Source organism: Dendrobates tinctorius, unplaced genomic scaffold (assembly GCF_039654945.1).
Source record: "Dendrobates tinctorius isolate UK_male_01 unplaced genomic scaffold, ASM3965494v1 ptg000314l, whole genome shotgun sequence".
In the NCBI taxonomy this organism is placed as follows: domain Eukaryota; kingdom Metazoa; phylum Chordata; class Amphibia; order Anura; family Dendrobatidae; genus Dendrobates; species Dendrobates tinctorius.
The window spans coordinates 451,782-471,677 of record NW_027361981.1 but is presented as its reverse complement, the minus strand read 5'-3'; the positions used below and the strand labels follow the sequence as shown (position 1 = coordinate 471,677).

The 19,896-nt window shown below is 45.9% G+C and overlaps 2 protein-coding genes across 4 annotated transcripts in view; one reads left to right on the top strand and one right to left on the bottom strand.

The window, feature by feature from the left end:
• Window positions 1-2,785, bottom strand: part of LIAS (lipoic acid synthetase) — a 37,946-nt gene extending 35,161 nt beyond the window's left edge. The window contains exon 1 of one of the 2 annotated variants that reach the window (XM_073561089.1): window positions 2,636-2,785. In XM_073561089.1, the coding sequence (XP_073417190.1) occupies window positions 2,636-2,680 (45 nt within the window). In that variant the 5' untranslated portion in view covers window positions 2,681-2,785. The other variant, XM_073561088.1, reaches the window with a different exon arrangement.
• Window positions 2,786-2,914: 129 nt separating this feature from the next.
• Window positions 2,915-19,620, top strand: RPL9 (ribosomal protein L9). Of its 2 annotated transcripts, none has more exons than XM_073561091.1 (8): window positions 2,915-2,939; window positions 5,067-5,113; window positions 5,188-5,303; window positions 6,647-6,742; window positions 7,547-7,679; window positions 8,913-8,993; window positions 18,480-18,589; window positions 19,565-19,620. In XM_073561091.1, the coding sequence occupies exons 2-7, from the start codon at window positions 5,068-5,070 to the stop codon at window positions 18,584-18,586; spliced, it is 579 nt and encodes a 192-aa protein (XP_073417192.1). In that variant the 5' UTR covers window positions 2,915-2,939; window position 5,067; the 3' UTR covers window positions 18,587-18,589; window positions 19,565-19,620. The 2 variants fall into 2 exon arrangements, with proteins under 2 accessions (XP_073417192.1, XP_073417191.1); XM_073561090.1 differs by lacking the exon at window positions 2,915-2,939 and adding an exon at window positions 2,942-3,001.
• Window positions 19,621-19,896: the final 276 nt, after the last annotated feature.

Genomic DNA, 19,896 nt, shown 5'->3' with positions numbered 1-19,896 from the left:
CAAGAACCTTCTCCAATTTGTGTTTTACAGATTCTGGAACACTTTTTTTTTTACTCCCCCGGGTCCCTCCATGAAGCAAATTTTCCCATCATCCAACAGGGTGTATACCACAAAACTTCTATGTGGGGGCAGGCATTTTTTGATTGGCAAGAAAAAACAAACACCTACAAAGAAGTTCTGTGGTATATGCCCAGTTGGCTGAAGAGAAAATTTCCTTCTTTAATAACTGGGGGGAGCAGGCAAAACTTTGAAACTGAGTCAGAAAAAAATTAGAGAAGGGATCACGTATGTGCGTGTAATGCATGTAGTCACATACACAACGGCAGCCATCTTCAGCCCCGCACTGGCACCCCGTGACTGCACAAATCACACATCTTCTCAATTTAAGTCTATGGGGATTGTGACCGATGCTCTGCAGCTTTATTCAGAGTCCCATAAACTTGTATTGACAAAAGTGAGTTCCGAAACACACGGCGATCCAGCGGCTTACTAAAGCCGACACTCGTCTATATAAGACTTTATTCACACATCAGTATTTGTAAGCCAAAGTCAAGAGTGTCCCCAAAACACAGAACAGGTGTCAAGCTTTCAATTAATGTTCCTCTGTAAGTTCCACTCCTGGCTTTGGCGCACACACGGACATGTGGACAAGCTCTAAAGGCCCCGTCTCACTAAGCGACTTACCAGCGATCCCGACACCGATATCAAGGTGTCAGGATCGCTAGTAAGTCGCTATGTGATCGCTGGTGAGCTGTCACACAGACAGCTTCACCAGCGATCAGCACAGCGATGCCGAGCGCCCGGCATCGCTGGCCATCCTGTAAAAAATAGAATCAAAATAAAAAATATAGTTATTCTCACCTTCCGACGTCCCGTTCAGCCATCCTGCCTCTCTCCACGCTCCGGTCCCAGTGATCCTTTGCATGAATGACCGCGAGATGTCACGGTCTCGCGGGATAACAAAGTCTCGCGGTCATTCGTGCAAAGGATCACTGGGACCGGAGCGTGGAGAGAGGCAGGATGGCTGAACGGGACGTCGGAAGGTGAGAATAACTATATTTTTTATTTTTTTTATTATTTTTTACACCTGATCGCTGGTCTCCCGCTGTCACACACAGCGATGCGTGCTGGCCAGCGGGAGACCAGCGACCAAAGAAATGTCCAGAGATTTCTTCCAGCGATCAGCGATACCGGCAGGGGGGCCGCTCACTGATCGCTGTCACACACAGCAATCTCGCTGGTGAGATCGCTGTTACGTCACAAAAGTTGTGACTCAGCAGCGATCTCGCTACCGAGATTGCTTAGTGAGACGGGGCCTTAAGACCTTCAGGCTCATTGGAGCTGCAATGATGACGAAGGATGACAGCTTCAACATGAGTTAGAGGGAAACCTCTTGACCCACAGCTCTGCGCACAAGGTCACAGCTCACTGTTCCAGCGGTTGCTCTTATGAATGCGGTCAGTCTGCATACGCACCACCAGCCGGGGGGCTCCCGCAGGGACCACTCACATCTAGTGTTTGCACACAGACAAGTAAATATGTGGAATCCATCATTGCTGACACATTTGGAGTCCTATAAGAACTCTTGCACAACGTTGCCGGACCCTGTCTAACATACCTAGGCACCGACCACCTTTATTTATAGGGATTACCTACATTCCCCGTATCTCACGTGTCATTCCTTGCTACATTAACAAGTACACAGTAATGCAGTTTGCACATTTTGGGGTATTTTGCTTTAAATACAAAATCTAGTGAAAGTGTCCACAAGAAATTTCATTTTCAGTTACTTTATCCCTTTAACTCATTTGTGCTGAAATACATGTTTAACAAATATCCACTTTTTCTTCATATTTTACTTGCATCATTCTTGGGGGCCATATTTACATGGTGAGATGGCTGTAAGTCAGTCCCTTGTCAGCACAGGGGCTGTCGGTCAGTCCCATGTCAGTGCAGGGGCTGTCGGTCAGTCCCATGTCAGTGCAGGGGCTGTCGGTCAGTCCCATGTCAGTGCAGGGGCTGTCGGTCAGTCCCATGTCAGTGCAGGGGCTGTCGGTCAGTCCCATGTCAGTGCAGGGGCTGTCGGTCAGTCCCATATCAGTACTGGGGCTGTAGGTCAGTCCCATGTCAGTACAGGGGCTGTAGGTCAGTCCTATGTCAGTTCAGGGTGTAAGACGCCATCACATAGGACGGGGATCTGAAAATGAACCACCGACAGAGGAGAAAAAAGATGCTCATAAGAAAATGCACCAATAACACAGGTAAAGGTAATCTGCTGCAAACCACACTAATAAATAATGGTTGTAAATAATAGCCACTAATGTCTCCCCCTCTGCAGCACATAACAGGTTAATAGACCGTTTACCCCCAACAGCTAATAACTACAAGGTACATTGCTTCTGGTAAGGACAGACCATTAGTGTAGTAAGCGGTAAGATGTATGTACAGCTGGCACACAGTACCGGACTCTCACCCCTGACAGCCGCAGCAGCTCTGCTCCCCTCTTCAGCCCGATCTGCCTCATCATACACTGCCTGCACAGTCAGCGGCACTGGCTGCAGATCGTTAATGCTCGACGCTCGATTAGTCTAGCCTGTCACTTCCACTACTAACCAATCACAAACTACACACTGACCCTCGCAAGCTGCCGTCTAAAGGTCACCGCACTGTACCCCCGCATTGGATGGAAATAGACCAATGTGTCACTTGTGAGCCGCAGCGGCAGCTTCCTTCCTTGTCAGTATACAAGACAGTGATTCTATACATTGCCCATGTAGACACCATAACGAAATACACAACGTTTCATCACATCGGCCATGGATTGATCATGGCTGCGTAGCTCACGCTGCTGACCTGTAGGCGGTCCTAAGCTGTGCGTCGCCGGCGGTATAAAAGCGTGATGACGACACACCGTTTCCCTTTCCTCTGTCAGCAGCGAGGTAAGGAGATGGCTGCGTCGCAGGATTTGGCTCCGGGATCTGTGTCCATCCTGGTTATGTAGGTGTGTGCTGCGTGTAACGATGTGACGAGTGGATTCCGCCGAGTGTCCCGTCAGTCATGGGTGACATAGTGTCTCGCTGTCATGCGCCACAGTCCCGGAGAAGTGGCTTATATGATCCCCTCCCCTGGTTGGGCCTGGAGCCGCTGGGGGTCGTTGCCTGTGGCCGGATCTCGTGTGTCCTGCCTTATCCTGGCTGGTTCTGGTGTATGTGTGCAGGTGGCTGCTGTGTGAGTGCTGGGGCCCGTGCACAGGCTCATCATGGGGCGAGGACCTGGGGCGGCACAGGCTCATCATGGCGCGTGTACCTGGGGCGGCACAGGCTCATCATGGCGCGTGTACCTGGGGCGGCACGGGCTCATCATGGCGCGTGTACCTGGGGCGGCACGGGCTCATCATGGCGCGTGTACCTGGGGCGGCACGGGCTCATCATGGCGCGTGTACCTGGGGCGGCACGGGCTCATCATGGCGCGTGTACCTGGGGCGGCACGGGCTCATCATGGCGCGTGTACCTGGGGCGGCACGGGCTCATCATGGCGCGTGTACCTGGGGCGGCACGGGCTCATCATGGCGCGTGTACCTGGGGCGGCACGGGCTCATCATGGCGCGTGTACCTGGGGCGGCACGGGCTCATCATGGCGCGTGTACCTGGGGCGGCACGGGCTCATCATGGCGCGTGTACCTGGGGCGGCACGGGCTCATCATGGCGCGTGTACCTGGGGCGGCACGGGCTCATCATGGCGCGTGTACCTGGGGCGGCACGGGCTCATCATGGCGCGTGTACCTGGGGCGGCACGGGCTCATCATGGCGCGTGTACCTGGGGCGGCACGGGCTCATCATGGCGCGTGTACCTGGGGCGGCACGGGCTCATCATGGCGCGTGTACCTGGGGCGGCACGGGCTCATCATGGCGCGTGTACCTGGGGCGGCACGGGCTCATCATGGCGCGTGTACCTGGGGCGGCACGGGCTCATCATGGCGCGTGTACCTGGGGCGGCACGGGCTCATCATGGCGCGTGTACCTGGGGCGGCACGGGCTCATCATGGCGCGTGTACCTGGGGCGGCACGGGCTCATCATGGCGCGTGTACCTGGGGCGGCACGGGCTCATCATGGCGCGTGTACCTGGGGCGGCACGGGCTCATCATGGCGCGTGTACCTGGGGCGGCACGGGCTCATCATGGCGCGTGTACCTGGGGCGGCACGGGCTCATCATGGCGCGTGTACCTGGGGCGGCACGGGCTCATCATGGTTCAGGGATCAGGGGATCTAGTGCAGCTTATTGTGTGAGAGACTACAGAGAACACTTATTATAAGGCACTGTGGCGGGCACTCGGTGGTCAGAGGGGTGACGTCTGATCCATGTGTCCTTGCTGATCTGCGCTTTCTCGATATAGGGTGTGATCCCCAACCCTGAAATAAACTGCTTATTTCCCCCTACTAATGTCTTTCTGTGTAGCCTCCAGCTGCTATGTTTTGTGCTTGATGCCAGCCTGCTCTGCACATCATGGCGTTAGGGTGGCACCTTCTGTCCCTTATAAAATAACTGGCAAGAGAGGTGTATCATGGCCAATATACAGCAGCAAGTTCAGGCCAGTAATCAGCAGCCATTGAGTACATGCTAAGTCGTTGGCCTGGTGACACAGGACGAGGAGCAATAATTGAGATGTAAAGACCGCTAATGCAGGTGCTCGGCCCCGTATATGTGCATGTTATCGGTAGCACATCACGGCCTCCACCAGGCAACATGCAGCTGAGAATGACAACATATATACATGCATAGACAGCGCGTTACCCAATGAGCTAGCATTGTGCTCGGGTTTACATGGGCCTGGATTGTGTGTTGCTATGAACACTCTTTTGTCAATGGTCTCCTCCAAGGAAGGCTTAAGTTTCTGATCTTTAAGCTCGGACTCTACACCTGTTGTGGAACTACTACTCCCATGATGCTACAAACTTTTAGTTGTGTAAAGTTGCTTTTTAATGTCCACTTGGTGAGTGTTACATATTGGTAAAGGTGCAGCTAATCCATGTATGGAGGACTAATGGCTCTTTTTGTGCTCTTCTAGAATGAAGACCATTCTCAGTAACCAGACTGTTGACATCCCTGACAAGGGTGAGTATCTCCTATGCGGATGTTGTCATTCTCTCAAATAAGTTGCGTTCTTACAGACTTCTTTTTCTTTCTAGTTAATATTTCCTTGAAGGGCCGCACAGTTACTGTGAAGGGGCCCAGAGGAAGCCTGCAGAGAAACTTCAACCACATCAATGTGGAATTGTGCTTGCTGGGCAGGAAGAAGAGGAGGGTGAGTATTGGGAGATCGCCAGGACGTCACGTTTTATCTGGTCCTTGTGAACTGTTCAGCAGTGTGCGTGACCGCTGTAGGCAAACGCTAGCCTAAGTAATGCCTACGTGTCTTGCGAGACCCTAGTTATCCGTTATTGGCCAGTCGGACCACCATATTGACAAAGGATTTACCAAGTGTTTGTGTAGGTTATTTTAACACATTCACTGCTTCAAGCATTTTCCTGAGATCCTGACCTTGGACAGAGGCCTGCAGTCACACTGGCTGCATACTGCTGAACCGAGAGAACAGCCTGTGATCACTGTCACGATTCCCCAGATATTACCAGTGTGTACAGAAGTCACATGATCGCTTGCGTGTGATCTCCATACTTGTGGTCACATGCCGACTAGTCTCATTCAGGGTTTCCTTAACTTATAGTGAGAGAAGCTGAACTCATCTAGTTGCCTTGTGACCAGAAGTCTAAGAATCGCATACGTGCAGTATTATGGCCGCCCCTCACAGCAGCAATACCAGGGAATCGTGACGAGCTCCTTCCTATCGCACTGTCATGATTCAGCAGTATACAGTCATGGTGACTGCAGCCTTTTGTCCGGAGTCTGGATAACTTTTTTTAAAGGTGTTTTCTGCATGTTCATGGCATGTCTCTGTTTCAAATGATAACATAAGCTGCTACCTACTGTTCCACAGTCCGGAGCTGCATTTCTGCCGCTTCTCCATTGTTTACCAGTGGCATCACAACAGCAGTGAATGTGACTGATAAAGGTGGTGTATAATCACTGCATTAGGAGTGGAGAGGCAGAGCTGGATGAGGCAGGTGCCGGCTTATATTATCTTACATGGGCACGCCATTGGTGTGCAGAAGGGGAACGTGGAAAACCCATTTGTATACCCCTAGAAATAAAAAGCTAAAATTATTCATCTGCATCACAATTCCTTCTCTACATGTCATTGTCTCTGAGAGGGTAAGTGCAGGATTGTTATGTTTATATTTTTTTTTAATGCAAAAAAACCCCTAATGTCTGTAACATCCTCATATGACTTACATTGAACTAGGCCATGCCGATCTAGTCTGTGTGGTCGGGAGTGTGCAGATCGCATGCTTGCAGTCACGTGACTGCCGTTCTCGGATATGAGGATTCGCAATTCTGCAGTCACACAGTAGTTTACACCCCGCTGCTGCTGTGCCCCCCAGCCGATCTTTGTTTACTTGTCTGCATCAATGACGTGCCATTGACACAGGACTTTGTCAGCCAGTCGCTGCCTCTGCCATGTTGGTTTTGTTTCTCCTTTGCTGCCATCTTAACCTGTACTGACATGCTGCCTGGTTGCTTTTCTTTCAGCTCCGTGTCGACAAATGGTGGGGAAACAGGAAGGAGCTGGCCACAGTGCGCACAATCTGCAGCCACGTGCAGAACATGATCAAGGGAGTAACTCTGGTGAGTTAAAGTGAACCGCGATTTTTCTTCACGTGTGAAACATAAGTTTGCGATACAGGTGTAGTCTCATTACAAATTGTAAAAAACAGCTACTTCATTTTCCATATTAAAAAAAACCACCTATCTCTTCTCAAGAGAAGAGTGATTTTTAATTTGTTTTACGGCTTGTTGCTGTCCACCTCTGCAGTCTATCAGCAGTAGACTGTCTATTAGCTAAGGAGCGCAGTACTTTATATCCTTTTCCAACAGAGCCTGCTCTGAATCTGACTGTATCCGGTCAGCTTCCTTACTCGAGCACATATCCGGTTCTGAAAAGGCAAAGCATCCTCTGCAGTGTCGGAAAGCTTCACTGTTCAGGCCAACAACATGATTATCCCACTGGTCTGTGCTGTCAGTCACGTGGGACCAGAACATGCCTCACCCCTGCAAACAAGAAACTGGGAGACATAGGTGCGATGCACACCAAGAAAATATGAGCAGAACCTTTTAATGTCTGTTCCACTGCTAAATTTCTCAGCAGACTATTATATACGTACACACTTGTGTCTGTCCTCTGACGTTGTACAGTAGCTGCGGGCTTGGAGCATTGCCACCTTCGACGTTTATGGCATGTCTAGGAGAGGGATAAAGGTCCCAGCCTATTTTTGGCACACATCTGAGCGAGGATTACATGTATTGTAGTCCATGTATGCATTGCATCCAACTGATCCAAATACTGCTGGAGTGTAAGCCATGGAAACTACCTGTGGTAAAATTGCATAAAGTTCTTGCTGTAATATTTTTCCTGTGGTCATTGTTTCCTAGGGTTTTCGTTACAAGATGAGATCTGTGTACGCTCACTTTCCAATTAACGTGGTTATCCAGGAAAATGGGTCTCTCGTGGAGATAAGAAACTTCTTGGGAGAAAAGTACATTCGCAGGGTGCGCATGAGAGCAGGTATGTGGAGAGCAGACACAGGTCGTCTGGTTATATTAAATGTCTTTTCAATTGACTGCTCACCTTATCTATTTGGGGTTGCAATCGATTTTCTGTATTTTCTCATATACTTGCTTCAGTATCTGTGTATGTTATTTTAACTTTGTGGCATGTGACAAATGCTATGTAATGTAGTGATGTAGGTTTTTTTTTTTTTGTGGAATGGCTCCAAAAAATACTAAAAAAAAAAAAAATATTTTCCTGATATGGGAAATCAGTTCTGCTGTTTAATATGATGAAGGTGCTGCTCTTTAGAATTTTAAAGAAATACTCAGTGGAGAAAGTCGCTGCTTTCATGCAGCTCCTGATAGAATACAAAAACTTCTTCAGTAAAAACAAAATGCCTCCAAAAACCTTCAGACTGGTAAATTTTGAAAACCTCAGAAAACTTAATGTGAACATGGCCTTGTACATCACAAAAGCAGGGTCAGCACTTCCTATGCTTTGGCTGCATCTAGAAGTCATGAGCAAACCAATTTTTTTTTTACATCTTTTGACTGGAGATTACTCCCCTGTCCTTTTTAAAGGGAACATGTCAATAGATTCATGCTGCGTAACCCATGGCCTGCATAGATCTGGGCCTAAATGCACTATTGCAGCCAAGGTATGTTTTTCTCTAAAACCACAGCAATTTAGAAAAGAATAATTTGAAGAGGCAGCCCAGAGATTAGAGGGAGAGACGACTTGTCCGTGCTGCCCCCTGTGCAATGCTTCCCTGTTCCGCTTCACGTGATGGACAGGTGTTTCTCCCTATGTAGAGACACCGGAGAAACTGGTCGATGCAGTGAGAAGCTGGCCATCAGGGGGTGCAGGACCAGTCTAGTCTCCTATAGACCCCGGCTGCCTCTATGTTGATAATGGTGTGTAAAATTGCCAGATGAGCATTTTGGCCATCGCTAATAGTGACCACAGGAATTGGGCTTTGTTCTTTACTGCCTTATAACTTTGTTCAAGATTTTGCATGTATTGCATTCTTGCGGTCCAAACGTGGAACTACTTGAGTTTGTAATGTCTTTGGTGTCAGTTTTGATTTATTGTAAGACTGATCCATCATAGTTTTTATGGCATCCATGATGCCAGTGTGTGATAAGCGCCTTTGCCTACTGCTGTGCACTTCATATTTTGCAGGATTGCGGTCTGCGTGTTAAGGATCTCGCTATGTATAACTATATAACGTGTTCTCTTTTGTTGTAGGTGTTGTCTGTGCTCTGTCCCAAGCCCAGAAGGATGAACTTGTTCTTGAGGGCAATGACATTGAGTTGGTGTCAAACTCCGGTAAGTTGTATATTCTGGGGTTTGTGCTGAAACTGTATGCGAATGGCCACCACCATCATTGCTTATTCGCTTTGGCATTAATGCAGTTTTTATGTCGGTGAATGCCTGGGACTTCTTGCTTTGGGGATTTACATTGTTAAAGCAGTCCTCTTTACTCCCGGTGGTGCACAAGCTTGTTGAAAACCGTCCTGCTGTATTGTATTAGAACTGTTTAAAACTGGCCAAGGATCGGTAAAATATTACGGTTCATCTATTAAGACATGAGGCTGAAAATCGCATAATTCTAACTCCTGGTTAGGACCAGCTTTAGGGATTGTGTAAAGTGCTTATTTCGGCTGGGATAAGTCTGGAGTCCCTGTAACTGTTGTCGCTGCAGCCTGCACAGATAGGAAGGTGGATTCCTGCCAAAGCACAGGTTTTACCTCTGGATAATTCATCAAAGTGGTAGAGAAAGTTTGCAAATGTTAAATCACGCCTGTGTAAAACTGCAGCATAGGCTTCCGGTTCCGGCGCTGTGATGTGAGGACGCAGGAGACAGAGCTCCGCGCTCCCCTCAGTTACAAAGACCGACACAGACCACCCCAAGGCTGCGGGAGACAGCGGGAAGTGAGGGATAAGGAGTGGGAGACGCCGGTATATGGAGCGGTACCTTCTCCGGAGCGGCGGCAAGCACTTAAAGCCAGGAGCTGCTGGGGAAGATCACGCAGCACTAGATCACAAAATGGCGGCAGACGCGGGATACAGCGGTCTGCAGGGAGGTGAGCAGAGCCTGATGGAGGAGGAGGGGAGGAGGCAGCATGAGCAGCCGGCAGCCCAGCAGAGCAGTCAGCGGACGTGCTCATAGACTATGATCGCCTGGCAGGAGCAGTGGCAGCACACCTGGCGGACAAGATAAAGGAGTCCCTGGAGGCCATGGTGGGGGTGGCGCTATCCCCCGTTAAAGAACAGGTCACACAGCAGGGAGCCAGAGTGGCAGAGCTGGAACAAAGATTATCTAACACAGAGGATGAGGTGACAACGTTAAAGGGGAAAATGAAGGAGATGGAGGAGGGTTCCCAGGCTATGAAAGACAAACTGAAAGATCTAGAAAACCGTTCCAGGAGAAGCAACTTAAGACTGGTAGGGTTACCGGAATCAATAACCATGCGGCAGCTGGATAACATTTGCGAAGCAGAGCTTCCCAAGGCGCTGGGCCTGACACACAGATGCAGAGTAAAAAGAGCGCACAGAGTGGGCCCGGTAAGAGAAAACACGAGCGCATGGGGAGCGAACGGGAAGGAGGGTAATGCAGGGGTGACTGGATCAGCCAGACCGCGCCAAGTCATAATAAAATATTTGGAATACAAGGACAAAGAAGAGTTGTTACGAGCATTTAGAGGACGGAGGGACCCCACTGTCTCTTCAAGGACATAAAATATTGATCTTTGGGGATTATTCGGCAGAAGAGGTCACCCGGAAAAGGAAGTCCTTCAGCAAGATATGCACTACACTGTACCGCAAGGGTATAAAGTTTCAGCTACTCTATCCTGCTCTTCTGAGAGTGACAAAATGTAATGGATCTTTTTTTGTGACAAAGGACTTGAGAGAGGCGGAGAGATGGATGGAGGAGATGGACGACAGAAACCTGACAAGTGAATCTCCGGAGAGGAGGGGTGGTCGATATGGGGAGGGGGAGGTTCGGGAGGAGGGCTGGAATGAATGGACTGAAAGGAGAGAGGAAAGGAAGGAGCCTCACATGGAGAATCCTAAGGCACGAAGATCGCCGCCACACAAGTCGGGAAACCAGGGCAGGGGAGTGCCTTGAGAGAGACTCTGGGGAGTGGGTTTGAAGACTGAACTGAGGGATTTACGGCAGGAGAGGTTGGAGGATAGTGGGGGTTGAAGTGGCCTCTTTTATTGGTTACTCTCGTCTCTCCAGATGCTATTGATCTTGGGGTTTTGCTTACTCTGAGGGGTAGGGGTAGGGGAGTACTAATATCTGGGGGGGATCGGGCTTCTTTCGCATTTATATATTTTCTTTTTGATAAACTTCTCTGTTAGATGTTGAGGTATTCGCAACGCTGGGAAGAAGGATTCTGGGTTCAGTAATGACAAATACTATGAATGGGAGAGGAGGGAGGGGGTGCTATATGTTGGCTCGACTACTGACCAAGAAGGCCTTGTCTGGGTGAGTTGGGTAACAAATTAACGAGGGATAGGCTATGTATAATTCTTAATTAAATGGCTGAGGGGGAATAGCGGAGCCAGGAGCATCACAGAAAAAATGGGAGTGCAGAGACGTTTGATTGTAAAGGGGGGGATAGTTGAGGGGTTGTTAATGGTTACAGAAAGGGTAGATGGGTACAGGGAATGCAACGGCATAAACGTACTGAACGCCTGAAAGAAGCACAACACCACACATATGTAAGACCACATGGCGACTTGAAATATCTGAGGAATTGGGATAATGGTTAAAATAGTGACATGGAATGTGAAAGGATTGAAGTCACCACATAAACGTATGATGATATTGAGGCACCTCAAAAGATTGAAAGTGGATATAGCATTATTACAGGAGACACACTTGCCCCAGGGAGAGATTTCTTTCGTATGCAGAAATTATGGGTGGGAAAAGTAGTTGGGTCAGGCTCCGTGGGACGCAAGGCAGGGGTGATGATTTTGATCAACAAAAATTTCAACCACACAATAGTGTCTCAGACCAATGACGAAGAAGGGAGGTATATCCACATCAAGCTTTCCAGTCCACAGGGAGAATTTGGTATACATAACATATATGCCCCCAATAATGAACAAACTTCTTTTTTTAATTTCATCACTCAGGAATTGGAAAAGGATACAGAGCTCAAAAGGGTGGTTGGAGGGGACTTTAATGCGGTGGTTTCAAGGGGGGAAGACGAGATATAGTAGGGATGATGGTAGACCGATTAGGGAGGTTAAAGGTTTAATGACCACGCTTTTGGAGGACACAAATCTGAAAGATAGCTGGAGATTGCATCATCCAAATGACCGGGAGTACACTCACTATTCACATCCTCATGAAGCGTGGTCCAGGATTGACTACATCTTGGTTGACCAACTTCTGATGCATAGGGTTAGAGATGTGGTTATTGAAGATATGGTGATATCGGATCACAGCCCAGTGCTTTTAGACATCACTGATATAATACAGAGGGGGACAGATTATCTGTGGAGGTTCCCGTCGTTTTTGCTTAGAGATAAGGAATTTCCCAAAACTCTGATCGAATGGTGGGATGATTAAAGCAGAACTAATAGTGAACATGCGGCGGATGTAATGTTGTTCTGGGAAACTGCAAAAACAGTACTGAGAGGAAGATTGATGGGACATGTAGCTAAACTTAGAAAGCATACTCATAAACAATACCAAGACGCAAGCGAGGCCCTCAGAGAGAAATACGCGTGGTACTTAGCAAACAAGACACAAAGTGCGAAAGAGGAGTGGAAGGCAGCGAGACAGGAATTTCACTCTTGGGCGGGGAAAAGAGAGGATATGATACGATCACAACAGGAAGTTGATCTACACATTTGGCAATAAAGCGGGGAAATTATTGGCCAATCTGGCGAAAGGACGACGACCAATGACCTTGATAACTAATGACTAGACCGGACGGGAGCAAATCCTCAAACCCAAAGGAGATTACAGAGATTTTGGGGAAGTATTATGCGAAATTATATAGCAGGGGGGAAGAGACGGGTGACAGGGGAAGTGATCTGTTGGGAAAAATAAAACTTTCGCAAATAAATTCGGAAGAGCTGTCTGGATTGAACGCGGAAATAACAATAGAAGTACAGTCGGTAATAAGGGATTTGAACGTACACAAGGCACTGGGACCTGACGGGTTCAATGGGGAATTTTATAAAGAAATGAGAGCAGATAGCGCCGGTTTTGACTAGAATGTATAATAAAATACTGGGAGGATGTGGAATTTCGGGACATCTCAACACTGCGTACATAAAATTGATACCCAAGGGTGATAAGAATTTAGACAATCCAGCAAATTATAGGCCAATTTCATTAATAAATCAGGATCTTAAAATCTTGGCCAAATTGATGGCCAATAGGTTGGCGGAGATAATACCAAATTTAATTTCACCGGCACAATCGGGGTTTGTTAAAGGGAGAGCGGCGGTGACAAATGTGCAGAGGGCCATGTTGGTAATGGATGCTATTAGACACAGGGATCTACGAAAGGAGGAGTGTCCAGCCATGGTCACGCTTGATGCTGAAAAAGCGTTCGACAGCGTGGGGTGGACATGGCTGGAGATGGTACTAGATAATATGGGGATAGAGGGTGCTTTTCGTACATTTATAGGAGTATTATACGCGAATCCTCAGGCGAGGGTGGCGACACCCGGGTTCCTGTCAGTCTTTCCCATTGAGCAAAGGGACTAGACAGGGATGTCCACTGTCACCTCTCCTGTTTAACCTTGCCATTGAGCCATTGTTTCGAAGGTATTAGTATTGGGAAGGAACGACTGCACTCAGCACTATTTGCGGATGATATCATATTATTCATGAACAATCCTCAGAGGGACCTACCAAAAGTGATAAAACAGATAGAGGAGTTCGGGAGCTTGTCAGGTTTTAAACTGAACAGAACAAAGTGTGAAATACTATTTCTCTGTGGGCAAAAGATGCCACTAATGGTAGCGGATGGAACAAGGGGGGAAATCTGTGGGATACCAATAGCAAAATCACATCTTAAATATCTAGGTATACAGATGGGACGTATGTCAGCATCGATATATGAATTAAACTACAAACCTTTGATACAGAAAATAGAACGGGAATTGAAGATGTGGGAAGGGCTACCGTTATCTTTGCTAGGTAGAAATCATCTCTTGAAAATGATGTGTTTCCCAAAGCTACTCTACCCAATGCAGACCATCCCCATGTTGTTGAAACACACAGACATAAATAGATTGAATAAAGCATTTTCGACATTCCTATGGAGGGGGAAAAGACCGAGAATTAAAACGGAAAAATTGATGCAATCTTTGGAACAAGGAGGCATTAAATTGCCAAATATTAGAGGGTATAATTTGGCATGCCTGATGAGGCACACCATAGACTGGTTGAGGAAGACAAATGGGCATTCTGACATACGTTTGGAGAGTGAGTTTTGTAAACCCTGGGATTTAGGGGCACTATTGCACACGTCATTGGCCAACATGCCAAGGAATAGTAAACACTCACTGGTATGTAGAGATACGGTGATGGCCTGGAAAGCAGTGAGGAAAAAATTTAAGTTGTCTTGGAGAATATCCAAACATCTTGATATGTGGAGGTTCCCAGATTTCCCAGCGGGAAGGGACAACAAACTATTTTCAGAATGGAGGAACAAGGGGATAAAAAGGGCGACAGATCTAATACATGAGGCGGAGAATAGATGGCTGACATACCAGGAAATCGTGACAAAATACGGATTATCCACATTTCAATTCCTCCAATACAAACAGGTAGAAAAGGGGCTAATGTCACAACTGAGGGATGTTAGAATGGAACAGGGGACGAATGACTTGGACAGAATTATTATGAAAGACCGACATGAGAATTCTATCTCCGCATTATATAAAGCTCTGAGGGAGGTTTTGACTCCAATATGCCCAGAACAAGTCTGGAGAGCATGGGCAAGACAACTGGGTGACTCTGAAGCAGGGGATAAGATATTACAGGGGTGGATGAAGATGAGGAAGGAGGTGATTAATGAAGGTTGGAGGGACACTCAATATAGATTGATGCATAGAGCAATCTATGGTTTTAACATCCCAAATACACAACAGATAAACAGAGTGACTCAGTGCCCCAAATGTAAATTGCCAAAAACAGATCTATTCCATGGGATTTGGCAATGCCCAGAGAGCCAGAAATTCTGGGAAAGATTGCAAACATTTATGCAAATAGTGGGGAGGGTGGAAATTGAAATGGATCCTTTGCTGTGGATCTTTCATTATAGGAACAAGGGACAGGTAGTAAGAGGAGGGGAGGACCAGAGGCCCAAATTACCAAAATTGTTTCATGGGGTGGCTATGATAGGTAAGAGGGCTTTACTGTCCAAATGGCTTGAGGGAAATGTGCTGTCGGTGGAAGAGGTGATGGGACAGATTAAATCTTTACTCAGAATCGAACAGCTGGAGGCGGAAAGGAACAAGGAGGGCCTGACGGGTAAATTCTTTAAAAAAATGGAGGCATTTCATAGTAAGACAATGTGATGAAGAGGAAATAAGGAGAATAGTAAGGCCCTTTAAATATACAGAATGGTACCTACTGGAAGACATCCAAAACAATTTGGGGAAACTGAAGGTGAGGTGTAAGGTCCTGGTTGGGACAGGAGTTAAAAAGGAAAAATGTGTGGTGATATTCTACAGAGGCGATGCTTGCAATCTGTGTTTTACAAGGGGTCTAGACATAACATGTGTGCGAAGTTGCTAGGGGAGATCACTGAAAATGTAAGAGGAAGATGGTTTGTTTAGGGGAGGGTTGGAAGGGAGGATGATAGGCTGAGTTATTGTCTGTTTATTGGAAAAATGACTTGTCATGTGAAATGAAGCAATGTCTATGAAAATTTGAAATAAAATTTGTGTTTTAAAAAAAAAAAAACTGCAGCATGATTGAGGGAGACAGATTGGTCGTCATAGCTGCCGGTGGCCATCTTTGGCCCCCCTAAAGCCAGACTGTTCGGTTGATGGAACATAATTTTAACTAGATACTGTTGTATGAGTGTAAAGTCTAAATGTGTTCAAGTTATCTCAGCAAACTAAAGTATAAAGAAAAAAAACCCTCTAGAATCGTGATTTTTTTTTTTTTTTTTTTTCTCCCCTTTATTGTAACTTCTGCAAAAAAACAAAATGCAATAAGAAGCGATCAAAACATTGTACTTCTACAAAATTGTATCATGAAAAACTACAGCTTACTCTATTAAAGACAAGCCCTCACATGCCTCCATTGCTGAGCAACACTTTTCCTACACCAAGTAGAGCAGTAGTTTTTCAATTTCCACTGTGGACTTTTGGGAATATTAGCTGATGGACCCCCAGTGGATGGGCGTTTGTGTTTATGAAATCCCCTACTTAAGGTTTTGGCATGTACCTTATAGGTTTATTTATTGGAAACTAGTTGTAGGTCTTCACCTGGAAAATGAAAAAAAATGCTGTAAAAGCTATAAGGCCATGCAACCAAAACCTCCTCTCTTGGCTGTAATAATGCGGTGTACAAAACTCTGGTTTTGCTGCATGCTTTTTAGGGATGGATTACATGTGTGCTTTGTCTACAGTATATAAGTCTCTGCACATGTTGCATTTTTGTTTTGGTTTTTCTGTTCAGTTTCATCATAAAACCTGAAGGCTTTCCTAGTAGTGAATGAGATTCTTGTAGTCTCATGCACACTTATTTTTTTCCTTGCAGATTTGGGTCAGACTTATATCTGCGGCGTGTCAATTCTTTCAGAATTTTTGTCTGCAGATTTCACCTGTATTAATGAGTGATGGAAAAATTTGGAACAAAAAAGCATGTGAAAATGCATGTTATCTTCCTGCCAACACATCAGGATTTGTAGGAGAATTTTTTTGCTGCACATACCCTTAGATTAAGTTAGTTTTAGTCACACAAAATGCATTGATACCTGTTTCTGGTGGTTTGTCTTTTTTTTTTTTTTTGTTTTTGTTTTTTTGCACTTACATTGCTTTCAATGGTTGGGGAAAAAAAAGCTGCAAAAAAAACACTGCGTATTTTAAAAAAATAAAAACGCTGTAGTTCTCAGTTTAAATTGGGATAAAAAAAAAATTCACACTACCTGAAAAAAGCCCAACGATTAGTAGATGCTTTTGTTTGGAGAGGTGGCCTCCCCAGGGTTAATAGAGCTACCCTCTACCGTCACCGTTTGAAAGGAGGCTCGGGAGTTCCCAATCTTTCTAAATATTACCATGCAGCCCAATTGGGTCAACTGACCCTATATCATGCCTACTCTGAACCCCCACTGTGGCTATCTCTAGAGGCCCCTGAATTTCATTCAGGTACCCTCGACACACTACTTTGGATTCGCCCAGCCCAGCGAAAACACATCTCGAATCCTATTATAATGCACTCTCTTAGGATTTGGGACTAGTTGAAATATTCCTTGCAGCTAATCTCACCATTTTTACCCCTCAACCCCCCTTTGGGGCAATCTCCAGTTTCCCCCAGGCATGGAATCCCTTAGGAACTTTCGTTTATGGGTCGCTGCAGGGATAACCAGAGTCCACCATCTTTTTAACGTTGACGGGATTATTCCATTCTCGGTCCTGAGTGAAAAATATAATTTCCCCCCTGGAGAGGTATTTTGCTATCTACAACTTAAAAGCTTTGTCAACTCAATACTAAAAAAATTCTACTCCTCCCTACTCCTTTACTCCCTTCGAACAAATATGCCGTCAAAATCCACATGCTCCAGGTACTATATCTCTCCTCTACTCACATATCAACTCCTCCCCTCATAGGCGCTGCTTAAAATACACTTCTCGCTGGGAGTCCGACATTGGTTCCACCTTGACAGATTCGCAGTGGTCCCAAATTTGGTCCTCTACTGGAGGAATATTAAATACCCTTATGTTGGAAACTATAAGGTGTTAACCCGATGGTACCTGACCCCATCCAGAGTGGCTAAGGCAGTCGCCAACTACTCTCCAATTTTGCTTTAGAGGGCGCAACTCCACAGGAGAAATGTTCCATACATGGTGGCTATGCCCGACGTAGATTTTGGATCAGAATGTACCATTTGGTTTCCTCTATAACAAATATTAACCTTAAAAAAAAAAAAAAAAAAACCTAGGGAGGCCTTACTCAACAAACACTCAAACCCTCATTGCATTCATATTCCTGGCAGCCAAACAAACCATAGCTTTGGCATGGAAAAAAACAAGTTTAGATTTATCTGCGGTTAAAACACGCCTTTCTTGGTATATGATCAACGAAAAATTATCTGCCATACTTACAGATAAAGTCGGTAAGTTTGAGAAAATATGGCTTCCCTGGGCGGAGTACGCCAACCACACCCCCTTTGCCACACCTGTATTTCATCTAACCAACCCAGATCCCCCTGATTCTGATTGAATCATTAACGATAATTGGACACAACATACCCTCCTACCCTGTTGTTAGTTTGTCTGTTTATTTGTCAACCGTTTACATGCTTTCTTATGCATATTGCAAATACAGCTCTGCATTGAGATTTGCTATCACCTTATTTGTAAAATGTAAACTTTCAATAAAAAATTTATTGTTCAAAAAATTGGGATAAAAAGCTGTGCGCATGATATTTCTGAAACCATGTAGCTTTTGCTGTAAGTGTAAAATGCAGCTTTTCTGCAGAAAGATGCAGTTAAAAAAAAAACAAAAGCTGCGAAAAACGCGTGTGAACATAGTCCAAGACCTGTTGCAATGTGCTGTGTCCGAGGATGTCTGGATTTAGATGTTGCATGTTTTTCTTTTAGCTGCTTTGATTCAACAAGCCACCACAGTGAAGAACAAGGATATCAGAAAGTTCTTGGACGGCATCTATGTCTCTGAGAAAGGAACAGTTCAGCAGACTGAAGATTAAGAGGTACGTTGCTTGATTCTGTACATAGTGACATTATGGTGACATGTGCACATGTATGTTAGGGGTGATGGCCTGTATAGGCTTTTCTGTACATTTTAAGAAGTGTCCCAGTACTAACTAATTCTATACCTAAGCTGGCCATACACATAAGAAGGCTATATGCCAAACAACCTAACTCCGTTTTGGACGAGACCACTTGGCCGAGCCTTTTTGCTTCACACCAAACAAAAGGAAAGTGCAATTGAATTCATATCCGTGTCCATTTCCTCTGACACTTGTGGCATGGGATGGTTGTGAAGCGCTCATATCTATCTCATCCTGCTGAAATGAGCAGTTTCTGCCAACCTTTATTGGTCTTTGGGGGCTATAACTTGCAAAACGTCTACCTATGGCGTGTAAAACTCTCTGTATCTGTGTGGGTCCGGGTGCTGTTGACTAGACTTTTAACAAAAGCAGATCTCAGTTTGGAACTTTTTTTGCGTCCCATAGTCTTTCAGGTAAAGCAGTCCTTTGTTTTGGAGGAAAGTGGCACACGCAGAAGGGTCTCAGTTCCTTGTTTTAGCAAATGGTTGAGGCTTTGAGACCTGGACCCCAAGTGGTTAAGTCATGTGTAGATTCAGTTACACTTTACATTGTCAGCCAAGTTGTAGACGGCTGACCATTGACTACTGCAAGTCCAGCTTTAGTGGCGCCATCGCCATATTTTATGAACTTTGTGATTGTAACACACGGAAGTAATATTACCTCGGCAGTGCACTGTCCTGCGTGGTTCAGTTATAAGCATTGTTACATAAGAAAAAGTCATTGTAGAATTGGCAGTTTACATGATGGCCTGTATTGTTATGGGTAGACTGACCCATCTGTGTAGTAGCTGTTAGTGTGTGAAATAAGTTTTACTATGTATTTGGATGCTCAGTAATTTACTTCTGAAATTCTGGCATTACCACAAACTTAAATACATATTTTTTCTCTTTTCAGGATAATTTCAGATGTCTGAATTGAGTGCTGAGTTCAATAAAGTCCATTTAACTAAGTGTTTGTCTGTGACTGTTTTGATATCAGTATTGGTGGGTTTTGTGCCTGAAGAGACTATTTGACTACACTGTGTAGATTCTGCAGCCAACAAGCCATATTCTATAGGTTCAGGCTTTACTTGTTTCCGGATAATGGAACAGTGTAAACAGGCTGGCGAATCATTGTTCTCGGTAGCACATCGTCATGTGTGAATAAGAGGACTCGTTCTGCTGAGAGACCAAGTAGCTAATCTGTGGTTCAGTCCCGTGAGTCGGTCTGTGTAACCCACCTTTACA